The sequence below is a fragment of the Schistocerca nitens genome, unplaced genomic scaffold (assembly GCF_023898315.1).
Source record: "Schistocerca nitens isolate TAMUIC-IGC-003100 unplaced genomic scaffold, iqSchNite1.1 HiC_scaffold_466, whole genome shotgun sequence".
NCBI lineage: Eukaryota > Metazoa > Arthropoda > Insecta > Orthoptera > Acrididae > Schistocerca > Schistocerca nitens.
In genome coordinates this window covers 4,872,965-4,887,743 of record NW_026045999.1, presented here as the reverse complement: position 1 = coordinate 4,887,743, position 14,779 = coordinate 4,872,965, and the positions used below count along the sequence as shown (strand labels likewise).

At 27.6% G+C, this 14,779-nt stretch overlaps 1 protein-coding gene across 1 annotated transcript; it reads right to left on the bottom strand.

Annotated features, from left to right (window-relative positions):
• Nucleotides 1-678: 678 nt before the first annotated feature.
• LOC126232212 (repetitive organellar protein-like) lies at nucleotides 679-14,721 on the bottom strand. Its single transcript, XM_049942506.1, has 23 exons — nucleotides 14,622-14,721; nucleotides 13,691-13,897; nucleotides 13,160-13,589; nucleotides 11,069-11,250; nucleotides 10,038-10,147; nucleotides 9,537-9,698; nucleotides 8,913-9,195; nucleotides 8,665-8,871; nucleotides 8,310-8,591; nucleotides 8,033-8,168; nucleotides 7,384-7,514; nucleotides 6,650-6,795; nucleotides 6,041-6,323; nucleotides 5,700-5,999; nucleotides 4,996-5,169; nucleotides 4,798-4,954; nucleotides 4,072-4,214; nucleotides 3,634-3,957; nucleotides 3,297-3,492; nucleotides 3,073-3,134; nucleotides 2,032-2,229; nucleotides 1,689-1,990; nucleotides 679-1,083 (listed from the first exon to the last, which is right to left on the bottom strand). Exons 1-23 carry the CDS (start codon nucleotides 14,719-14,721, stop codon nucleotides 679-681), a joined length of 4,920 nt encoding a protein of 1,639 aa, XP_049798463.1.
• Between the last annotated feature and the right edge of the window lie 58 nt (nucleotides 14,722-14,779).

The following is a 14,779-nucleotide window of genomic DNA, read 5'->3' as shown; positions in this document are numbered from 1 at the left end:
GATACCTCTCGATATATCGATACTTATCGATATATCGATACTTTTCGATATATCGATACTTTTCGATATATTGATACTTTTCGATATATGGATACTTTTCGATACATCGATACTTATCGATATATCGATACTTTTCGATATATCGATACTTTTCGATATATCGATACTTCTCGTTATATCGATACTTCTCCATATATCGATACTTATCGATATATCGATACTTATCGATTTATCGATACTTATCGATATATCGATACTTATCGATATATCGATACTTATCGATATATCGATACTTTTCGATATATCGATACTTATCGATATATCGATACTTATCGATATATACTTATACTTATCGATATATCGATATATATATATATATATATATATCGATATATCGATATATCGATACTTATTGATATATGGATACTTATCGATATATCGATACTTTTCGATATATCGATCCTTATCAATATATCGATACTTTTCGATATATCGATACTTTTCGATATATCGATACTTTTCGATATATCGATACTTATCGATATATCGATACTTTTCGATATATCGATACTTATCGATATATCGATACTTATCGATATATCGATACTTATCGATACATTGATACTTTTCGATATCTTTTCGATACTTTTCGATATCTTTACGATACTTTTCGATATCTTAACGATACTTTTCGATATCTTTTCGATACTTTTCGATATCTTTTCGGTACTTTTCGATATCTTTTCGGTACTTGTCGATATCTTTTCGGTACTTTTCGATATCTTTTCGGTACTTTTCGATATCTTTTCGGTACTTTTCGATATCTTTTCGGTACTTTTCGATATCTTTTCGGTACTTTTCGATATATTTTCGGTACTTTTCGATATCTTTTCGGTACTTTTCGATATCTTTTCGGTACTTTTCGAAATCTTTTCGGTACTTTTCGATATCTTTTCGGTACTTTTCGATATCTTTTCGGTACTTTTTGATATCTTTTCGGTACTTTTCGATATCTTTTCGGTACTTTTCGATATCTTTTCGGTACTTTTCGATATCTTTTCGGTACTTATCGATATATCGATTCTTATCGATATATCGATACTTATCGATATATCGATACTTTTCGATATATCGATACTTATCGATATATCGATACTTATCGATATATCGATACTTTTCGATATATCGATACTTTACGATATATCGATATTTTTCGATATATCGATACTTATCGATATATCGATACTTATCGATATATCGATACTTATCGATATATCGATACTTATCGATATATCGATACTTTTCGATATATCGATACTTTTCGTTATATCGATACTTTTCGATATATCGATACTTTTCGATATATCGATACTTATCGATATATCGATACTTTTCGATATCTTTTCGATACTTATCGATATATCGATACTTTTCGATATCTTTTCGATACTTTTCGATATCTTTTCGATACTTTTCGATATCTTTTCGGTACTTTTCGATATCTTTTCGGTACTTTTCGATATCTTTTCGGTACTTATATATCGATACTTATCATTATATATCGATACTTATCATTATATATCGATACTTTTCATTATATATCGATACTTTTAATTATATATCGATACTTTTCATTATATATAGATACTTTTCGATATATATAGATACTTTTCGATATATATAGATACTTTTCGATATATATAGATACTTTTCGATATCTTTTCGATACTTTTCGATATCTTTTCGATACTTTTCGATATCTTTTCGATATCTTTTCGATACTTTTCGATGTCTTTTCGATACTTTTCGATATCTTTTCGATACTTTTCGATATCTTTTCGATACTTATCGATACCTTTTCGATACTTATCTATATCTTTTCGATACTTATCGATATCTTTTCGATACTTATCGATATCTTTTCGATACTTATCGATATCTTTTCGATACTTATCGATATCTTTTCGATACTTTTCATTATATATCGATACTTTTCATTATATATCGATACTTTTTATTATATATAGATACTTTTCATTATATATAGATACTTTTCGATATCTTTTCGATACTTTTCAATATCTTTTCGATACTTTTCGATATTTTTTCGATACTTTTCGATATCTTTTCGATACTTTTCGATATATTTTCGGTACTTTTCGATACCTTTTCGGTACTTTTCGATACCTTTTCCGTACTTTTGGATATCTTTTCGGTACTTTTCGATATCTTTTCGGTACTTTTCGATATCTTTTCGGTACTTTTCGATATATCGGTACTTTTCGATATATCGATACTTTACGATATATCGATACTTTTCGATATATCGATACTTTTCGATATATCGACACTTTTCGATATGTCGATACTTATCGATATATCGATACTTATCGATATATCGATACTTACCGATATATCGATACTTATCGATATATCGATACTTTTCGATATATCGATACTTTTCGATATATCTATACTTATCGATATATCGATACTTATCGATATATCGATACTTTTCGATATATCGATACTTTTCGATATCTTTTCGATACTTTTCGATATCTTTTCGATACTTTTCGATATCTTTTCGATACTTTTCATTATATATCGATAGTTTTCATTATATATCGATACTTTTCATTATATATCGATACTTTTCATTATATATCGATACTTTTCATTATATATCGATACTTTTGCTTATATATCGATACTTTTCCTTATATATAGATACTTTTCGATATATATCGATACTTTTCGATATCTTTTCGGTACTTATCGATATCTTTTCGGTACTTATCGATATCTTTTCGATACTTTTCGATATATCGATACTTATCGATATATCGATACATTTCGATATATCGATACTTTTCGATATATCGATACTTTTCGATATCTTATCGATACTTATCGATATATCGATACTTTTCGATATATCGATACTTTTCGATGTATCGATACTTTTAGATATATCGATACTTTTCGATATATCGATACTTTTCGATATATCGATACTTTTCGTTATATCGATACTTATCGATTTATCGATACTTATAGATTTATCGATACTTTTCGATATATCGATACTTATCGATATATCGGATATATCAATACTTATCGATATATCGATACTTTTCGATATATCGATACTTTTCGATATATCGATACTTATCGATATATCGATACTTTTCGATAAATCATACTTATCGATATATCGATACTTTTCGATATATCGATACTTTTCGTTATATCGATACTTTTCGATATATCGATACTTTTCGATATATCGATACTTATCGATATATCGATACTTTTCGATATCTTTTCGATACTTATCGATATATCGATACTTTTTGATATCTTTTCGATACTTTTCGATAACTTTTCGATACTTTTCGATATCTTTTCGATACTTTTCGATATCTTTTCGGTACTTTTCGATATCTTTTCGGTACTTTTCGATATCTTTTCGGTACTTATATATCGATACTTATCATTATATATCGATACTTATCATTATATATCGATACTTTTCATTATATATCGATACTTTTAATTATATATCGATACTTTTCATTATATATAGATACTTTTCGATATATATAGATACTTTTCGATATATATAGATACTTTTCGATATATATAGATACTTTTCGATATCTTTTCGATACTTTTCAATATCTTTTCGATACTTTTCGATATCTTTTCGATACTTTTCGATATCTTTTCGATACTTTTCGATATCTTTTCGATACTTTTCGATAACTTTTCGATACTTTTCGATATCTTTTCGATACTTTTCGATAACTTTTCGATACTTTTCGATGTCTTTTCGATACTTTTCGATATCTTTTCGAAACTTATCTATATCTTTTCGATACTTATCGATATCTTTCCGATACTTATCGATATCTTTTCGATACTTATCGATATCTTTTCGATACTTATCGATATCTTTTCGATACTTTTCACATTATATATCGATACTTTTCATTATATATCGATACTTTTTATTATATATAAATACTTTTCATTATATATAGACACTTTTCGATATCTTTTCGATACTTTTCGATATCTTTTCGATACTTTTCGATATCTTTTCGATACTTTTCGATATTATTTCGCTACTTTTCGATATCTTTTCGATACTTTTCGATATCTTTTCGATACTTTTCGATATCTTTTCGGTACTTTTCGATATATCGGTACTTATCGATATATCGGTACTTTTCGATATATCGATACTTTTCGACATATCGATACTTTTCGATATATCGATACTTTTCGATATATCGATACTTTTCGAAATACCGATACTTTTCGATATATCGATACTTTTTGATACATCGATACTTATCGATATATCGATACTTATCGATATATCGACACTTATCGATATATCGATACTTATCGATATATCGATACTTATCGATATATCGATACTTATCGACTCTTATCGATATATCGATACTTATCGATATATCGATACTTATCGATATATCGATACTTTTCGATATATCGATACTTTTCGATATATCGATACTTATCGATATATCGATACTTTTCGATATATCGATACTTTTCGATATATCGATACTTATCGATATATCGATATTTATCGATATATCGATACTTATCGATATATCGATATTTTTCGATACATCGATATCGATATATTGATACTTTTCGATATATCGATACTTATCGATATATCGATACTTTTCGATACATCGATACTTATCGATATATCGATACTTATCGATATGTCGATACTTATCGATATATCGATACTTATCGATATGTCGATACTTATCGATATATCGATACTTATCGATATATCGATACTTTTCGATATCTTTTCGATACTTTTCGATATCTTTTCGATACTTTTTGATATCTTTTCGATACTTTTCGATATCTTTTCGATACTTTTCATTATATATCGATACTTTTCATTATATATCGATACTTTTCATTATATATCGATACTTTTCCTTATATATCGATACTTTTCCTTATATATAGATACTTTTCGATATATATCGATGCTTTTCGATATATATCGATACTGTTCGATATCTTTTCGATACTTTTCGATATCTTTTCGATACTTTTCGATATCTTTTCGGTACTTTTCGATATCTTCTCGGTACTTTTCGATATCTTTTCGGTACTTTTAGATATCCTATCGGTACTTTTAGATATCTTTTCGGTACTTATAGATATCTTTTCGGTACTTATCGATATCTTTTCGGTACTTATCGATATCTTTTCGGTACTTTTAGATATATCGATATTTATCGATATATCGATTCTTTTCGATATATCGATACTTTTCGATATATCGATACTTTTCGATATATCGATACTTCTTGATATATCGATACTATTAGATATATCGATACTTTTCGATATATCGATACTTTTCGATATATCGATACTTATCGATATATCGATACTTTTCGATACATCGATACTTTTCGATATATCGATACTTTTCGATATATCGATACTTATCGATATATCGATACTTTTCGATACATCTATACTTTTCGATATATCGATACTTATCGATATATCGATATTTTTCGATGTATCGATACTTATCGATATATCGATACTTTTCGATACATCGATACTTTTCGATATATCGATACTTATCGATATATCGATACTTTTCGATATATCGATACTTTTCGATATATCGATACTTTTCGATATTTTTTCGGTACTTTTCGATATCTTTTCGATACTTTTCGATATCTTTTCGATACTTTTCGATATCTTTTCGATATCTTTTCGATACTTTTCGATGTCTTTTCGATACTTTTCGATATCTTTTCGATACTTTTCGATATCTTTTCGATACTTATCTATAAAATTTCGATACTTATCGATATCTTTTCGATACTTATCGATATCTTTTCGATACTTATCGATATCTTTTCGATACTTATCGATATCTTTTCGATACTTTTCATTATATATCGATACTTTTCATTATATATCGATACTTTTTATTATATATAGATACTTTTCATTATATATAAATACTTATCGATATCTTTTCGATACTTATCGATATCTTTTCGATACTTTTCGAAAATTTTTCGGTACTTTTCGATATCTTTTCGGTACTTTTCGATATCTTTTCGGTACTTTTCGATATCTTTTCGGTACTTTTGGATATCTTTTCGGTACTTTTCGATATCTTTTCGGTACTTTTCGATATCTTTTCGATACTTTTCGATATCTTTTCGGTACTTTTCGATATATCGGTACTTTTCGATATATCGATACTTTACGATATATCGATTCTTTACGATATATCGATACTTTTCGATATATCGATACTTTTCGACATATCGATACTTATCGATATATCGATACTTATCGACATATCGATACTTATCGATATATCGATACTTATCGATATATCGATACTTATCGATATATCGATACTTATCGATATATCGATACTTATCGATACTTATCGATGTATCGATACTTATCGATTTATCGATACTTATAGATTTATCGATACTTTTCGATATATCGATACTTATCGATATATCGGATATATCAATACTTATCGATATATCGATACTTTTCGATATATCGATACTTATCGATATAACGATACTTTTCGATATCTTTTCTTCGATCTTTTCGATACTTTTCGATATCTTTTCGATACTTTTCGATACTTTTCGATATCTTTTCGATACTTTTCGATATCTTTTCGATACTTTTCGATATCTTTTCGATACTTTTCATTATATATCGATACTTTTTATTATACATCGATACCTTTCATTATATATCGATACTTTTTATTATATATCGATACCTTTCATTATATATCGATACTTATCATTATATATCGATACCTATTATTATATATCGATACTTATCATTATATATCGATACTTATCATTATATATCCATACTTATCATTATATATCGATACTTTTCACTATATATCGATACTTTTCATTATATATCGATACTTTTCCTTATATATAGATACTTTTCGATATATATCGATACTTTTCGATAAATATCGATACTATTCGATACGTTTCGATATCTTTTCGGTACTTTTCGATATCTTTTCGGTACTTTTCGATATCTTATCGATACTTATCGATATATCGATACTTTTCGATATTTCGATACTTTTCGATATATCGATTCTTTTCGATATATCGGTACTTTTCGATATATCGATACTTTTCGATAAATCGATACTTTTCGATATATCGACACTTTTCGATATATCGATACTTTTCGATATATCGATACTTTTCGATATATCGATACTTATCGATATATCGATACTTATCGATTTACCGAAACTTTTCGATATATCGATACTTATCGATATATCGGATATATCGATACTTATCGATATATCGATACTTTTCGATATATCGATACTTATCGATATATCGATACTTTGCGATATCTTCTCGATACTTTTCGATCTTTTCGATATCTTTTCGATACTTATCGATATAACGATACTTTTCGATATATCGATACTTATCGATATATCGATACTTATCGATATATCGATACTTTTCGATATATCGATACTTATCGATATATCGATACTTATCGATATATCGATACTTATCGATTTATCGATACTTTTCGATATATCGATACTTATCGATATATCGATACTTATCGATATATCGATACTTTTCGACATATTGATACTTTTCGATATATCGATACTTTTCGATATCTTTTCGATACTTTTCGATATATCGATACTTTTCGATATATCGATACTTTGCGATATCTTTTCGATACTTTTCGATCTTTTCGATACTTTTCGATATCTTTTCGATACTTATCGATATATCGATACTTTTCGATATATCGATACTTATCGATATATCGATACTTTTCGATATATCGATACTTTTCGTTATATCGATACTTTTCGATATATCGATACTTTTCGATATATCGATACTTATCGATATATCGATACTTTTCGATATCTTTTCGATACTTATCGATATATCGATACTTTTTGATATCTTTTCGATACTTTTCGATATCTTTTCGATACTTTTCGATATCTTTTCGATACTTTTCGATATCTTTTCGGTACTTTTCGATATCTTTTCGGTACTTATATATCGATACTTATCATTATATATCGATACTTATCATTATATATCGATACTTTTCATTATATATCGATACTTTTAATTATATATCGCTACTTTTCATTATATATAGATACTTTTCGATATATATAGATACTTTTCGATATATATAGATACTTTTCGATATATATAGATACTTTTCGATATCTTTTCGATACTTTTCGATATCTTTTCGATACTTTTCGATATCTTTTCGATACTTTTCGATAACTTTTCGATACTTTTCGATATCTTTTCGATACTTTTCGATAACTTTTCGATACTTTTCGATGTCTTTTCGATACTTTTCGATATCTTTTCGAAACTTATCTATATCTTTTCGATACTTATCGATATCTTTTCGATACTTATCGATATCTTTTCGATACTTATCGATATCTTTTCGATACTTATCGATATCTTTTCGATACTTTTCACATTATATATCGATACTTTTCATTATATATCGATACTTTTTATTATATATAGATACTTTTCATTATATATAGACACTTTTCGATATCTTTTCGATACTTTTCCATATCTTTTCGATACTTTTCGATGTATTTTCGATACTTTTCGATATCTTTTCGATACTTTTCGATATCTTTTCGATACTTATCTATAAAATTTCGATACTTATCGATATCTTTTCGATACTTATCGATATCTTTTCGATACTTTTCATTATATATCGATACTTTTCATTATATATCGATACTTTTTATTATATATAGATACTTTTCATTATATATAAATACTTATCGATATCTTTTCGATACTTATCGATATCTTTTCGATACTTTTCGAAAATTTTTCGGTACTTTTCGATATCTTTTCGGTACTTTTCGATATCTTTTCGGTACTTTTCGATATCTTTTCGGTACTTTTGGATATCTTTTCGGTACTTTTCGATATCTTTTCGGTACTTTTCGATATCTTTTCGATACTTTTCGATATCTTTTCGGTACTTTTCGATATATCGGTACTTTTCGATATATCGATACTTTACGATATATCGATTCTTTACGATATATCGATACTTTTCGATATATCGATACTTTTCGATATATCGATACTTATCGATATATCGATACTTATCGACATATCGATACTTATCGATATATCGATACTTATCGATATATCGATACTTATCGATATATCGATACTTATCGATATATCGATACTTATCGATACTTATCGATATATCGATACTTATCGATATATCGGTACTTTTCGATATATCGGTACTTTTCGATATATCGATACTTATCGATATAATAATACTATTCGATATATCGATACTATTCGATATATCGATACATTTCGATATCTTTTCGATACTTTTCGATATCATTTCGATACTTTTCGATATCTTTTCGATACTTTTCGATATCTTTTCGATACTTTTCGATATCTTTTCGGTACTTTTCGATATCTTTTCGGTACTTTTCGATATCTTTTCGGTACTTTTCGATATCTTTCCGGTACTTTTCGATATCTTTTCGCTACTTTTCGATACCTTTTCTGTACTTATCGATATATCGATACTTATCGATATATCGATACTTACCGATGTATCGATACTTATCGATATATCGATACTTTGCGATATATCGATACTTATCGATATATCGATACTTATCGATATATCGATATTTTTCGATATATCGATACTTATCGATATATCGATACTTATCGATATATCGATACTTTTCGATATATCGATACTTTTCGATATATCGATACTTTTCGATATATCAATACTTTTCGATATATCGATAGTTTTCGATATATCGATACTTATCGATATATCGGATATATCGATACTTATCGATATATCGATACTTTTCTATATATCGATACTTTTCGATATATCGATACTTTTCGATATCTTTTAGATACTTTTCGATCTTTATGATACTTTTCGATATCTTTTCGATACTTTTCGATATCTTTTCGATACTTTTCGATATCTTTTCGATACTTTTCATTATATATCGATACATTTTATTATATATCGATACTTATCTTTATATATCGATACTTATCATTATCTATCGATACTTATCATTATATATCGATACTTATCATTATATATCCATACTTATCATTATATATCGATACTTTTCATTATATATCGATACTTTTCATTATATATCGATAGTTTTCCTTATATATCGATACTTTTCCTTATATATAGATACTTTTCGATATATATCAATACTTTTCGATATATATCGATACTATTCGATATATATCGATACTTTTCGATATCTTTTCGGTACTTTTCGATATCTTATCGGTACTTTTCGATATCTTATCGATACTTATCGATATATCGATACTTTTCGATATATCGATACTTTTCGATATATCGATACTTTTCGATATATCGATAGTTTTCGATATATCGGTACTTATCGATATATCGGATATATCGATACTTTTCGATATATCGATACTTTTCTATATATCGATACTTTTCGATAAATCGATACTTCTCGATATATCGATACTTTTCGATATATCGATACTTTTCGATAAATCGATACTTCTCGATATATCGATACTTATCGATATATCGATACTTATCGATATATCGATACTTATCGTCGTATCGATACTTTTCGATATATCGATACTTTTCGATATATCGATACTTATCGATTTATCGATACTTATCGATATATCGATATATCGATACTTATTGATATATGGATACTTATTGATATATCGATACTTTTCGATATATCGATACTTATCGATATATCGATACTTTTCGATATAGCGATACTTTTCGATATATCGATACTTTTCGATAAATCGATACTTTTCGATATATAGATACTTATCGATATATCGATACTTATCGATATATCGATACTTATCGATACATCGATACTTTTCGATATCTGTTCGATACTTTTCGATATCTTTACGATACTTTTCGATATCTTTTCGATACTTTTCGATATCTTTTCGATACTTTTCGATATCTTTTCGGTACTTGTCGATATCTTTTCGGTACTTGTCGATATCTTTTCGGTACTTGTCGATATCTTTTCGGTACTTATACCTTTTCTGTACTTATCGATATATCGATACTTTTCGATATATCGATACTTATCGATATATCGATACTTATCGATATATCGATACTTTTCGATATATCGATACTTTTCGATATATCGATACTTGTCGATATATCGATACTTATCGATATATCGATACTTTTCGATATATCGATACTTTTCGATATATCGATACTTTTCGATATATCAAGACTTTTCGATATATCGATAGTTTTCGATATATCGATACTTATCGATATATCGGATATATCGATACTTATCGATATATCGATACTTTTCGATATATCGATACTTTTCGATATACCGATACTTTTCGATATCTTTTCGATACTTATCGATCTTTATGATACTTTTCGATATCTTTTCGATACTTTTCGATATGTTTTCGATACTTTTCGATATCTTTTCGATACTTTTCATTATATATCGATACATTTTAATATATATCGATACTTATCTTTATATATCGATACTTATCATTATATATCGATACTTATCATTATATATCGATACTTATCATTATATATCCATACTTATCATTATATATCGATACTTTTCATTATATATCGATACTTTTCATTATATATCGATAGTTTTCCTTATATATCGATACTTTTCCTTATATATAGATACTTTTCGATATATATCAATACTTTTCGATATATATCGATACTATTCGATATATATCGATACTTTTCGATATCTTTTCGGTACTTTTCGATATCTTATCGGTACTTTTCGATATCTTATCGATACTTATCGATATATCGATACTTTTCGATATATCGATACTTTTCGATATATCGATACTTTTCGATATATCGATAGTTTTCGATATATCGATACTTATCGATATATCGGATATATCGATACTTTTCGATATATCGATACTTTTCTATATATCTATACTTTTCGATAAATCGATACTTCTCGATATATCGATACTTTTCGATATATCGATACTTTTCGATAAATCGATACTTCTCGATATATCGATACTTATCGATATATCGATACTTATCGATATATCGATACTTATCGATATATCGATACTTTTCGATATATCGATACTTTTCGATATATCGATACTTATCGATTCATCGATACTTATCGATATATCGATACATCGATACTTATTGATATATGGATACTTATCGATATATCGATACTTTTCGATATATCGATACTTATCGATATATCGATACTTTTCGATATATCGATACTTTTCGATATATCGATAGTTTTCGATATATCGATACTTATCGATATATCGGATATATCGATATCTTTTCGGTACTTATCGATATCTTTTCGATACTTTTCGATATATCGATTCTTTACGATATATCGATACTTTTCTATATATCGATACTTTTCGATATATCGATACTTTTCGATATATCGATAGTTTTCGATATATCGATACTTATCGATATATCGGATATATCGATACTTTTCGATAAATCGATACTTTTCTATATATCGATACTTTTCGATAAATCGATACTTCTCGATATATCGATACTTTTCGATATATCGATACTTTTCGATAAATCGATACTTCTCGATATATCGATACTTATCGATATATCGATACTTATCGATATATCGATACTTATCGATATATCGATACTTTTCCATATATCGATACTTTTCGATATATCGATACTTATCGATTCATCGATACTTATCGATATATCGATATATCGATACTTATTGATATATGGATACTTATCGATATATCGATACTTTTCGATATATCGATACTTATCGATATATCGATACTTTTCGATATATCGATACTTTTCGATATATCGATACTTTTCGATATATCGATACTTTTCGATATATCGATACTTATCGATATATCGATACTTATCGATATATCGATACTTATCGATACATCGATACTTTTCGATATCTTTTCGATACTTTTCGATATCTTTATGATACTTTTCGATATCTTTTCGATACTTTTCGATATCTTTTCGATACTTTTCGATATCTTTTCGGTACTTGTCGATATCTTTTCGGTACTTGTCGATATCTTTTCGGTACTTGTCGATATCTTTTCGGTACTTGTCGATATCTTTTCGGTACTTTTCGATATCTTTTCGGTACTTTTCGATATCTTTTCGGTACTTTTCGAAATCTTTTCGGTACTTTTCGAAATCTTTTCGGTACTTTTCGATATCTTTTCGGTACTTTTCGATATCTTTTCGGTACTTTTCGATATCTTTCCGGTACTTTTCGATATCTTTTCGGTACTTTTCGATATCTTTTCGGTACTTTTCGATATCTTTTCGGTACTCATATATCGATACTTATCATTATATATCGATACTTATCATTATATATCGATACTTTTCATTATATATCGATACTTTTAATTATATATCGATACTTTTCATTATATATAGATACTTTTCGATATATATAGATACTTTTCGATATATATAGATACTTTTCGATATATATAGATACTTTTCGATATCTTTTCGATACTTTTCGATATCTTTTCGATATCTTTTCGATACTTTTCGATGTCTTTTCGATACTTTTCGATATCTTTTCGATACTTATCGATATCTTTTCGATACTTATCTATATCTTTTCGATACTTATCAATATCTTTTCGTTACTTATCGATATCTTTTCGATACTTATCGATATCTTTTCGTTACTTTTCATTATATATCGATACTTTTCATTATATATCGATACTTTTTATTATATATAGATACTTTTCATTATATATAGATACTTTTCGATATCTTTTCGATACTTTTCGATATCTTTTCGATACTTTTCGATATCTTTTCGGCACTTTTCGATATCTTTTCGATACTTTTCGATATCTTTTCGGTACTTTTCGATATATCGGTACTTTTCGATAAATCGATACTTTACGATATATCGATACTTTTCGATATATCGATACTTTTCGATATATCGATACTTATCGATATATCGATACTTATCGATATATCGATACTTATCGATATATCGATACTTATCGATATATCGATACTTATCGATACTTATCGATATATCGGTACTTATCGATATATCGATACTTATCGATATATCGATACTTATCGATATATCGATATATAGATACTTATCGATATATGGATATTTATCGATATATCGATACTTTTCGATATATCGATACAATTCGATATATCCATACTTATCGATATATCGATACTTTTCGATATTTCGATACTTCTCGATATATCGATACTTATCGATATATCGATACTTATCGATATATCGATACTTTTCGATATATCGATACTTACCGATATATCGATACTTATCGATATATCGATACTTATCGATATATCGATACTTATCGATATATCGATACTTTTCGGCATATCGATACTTTTCGATATATCGATACTTATCGATATATCGATACTTATCGATATATCAATACTTTTCGACATATTGATACTTTTCGATATATCGATACTTTTCGATATCTTTTCGATACTTTTCGATATA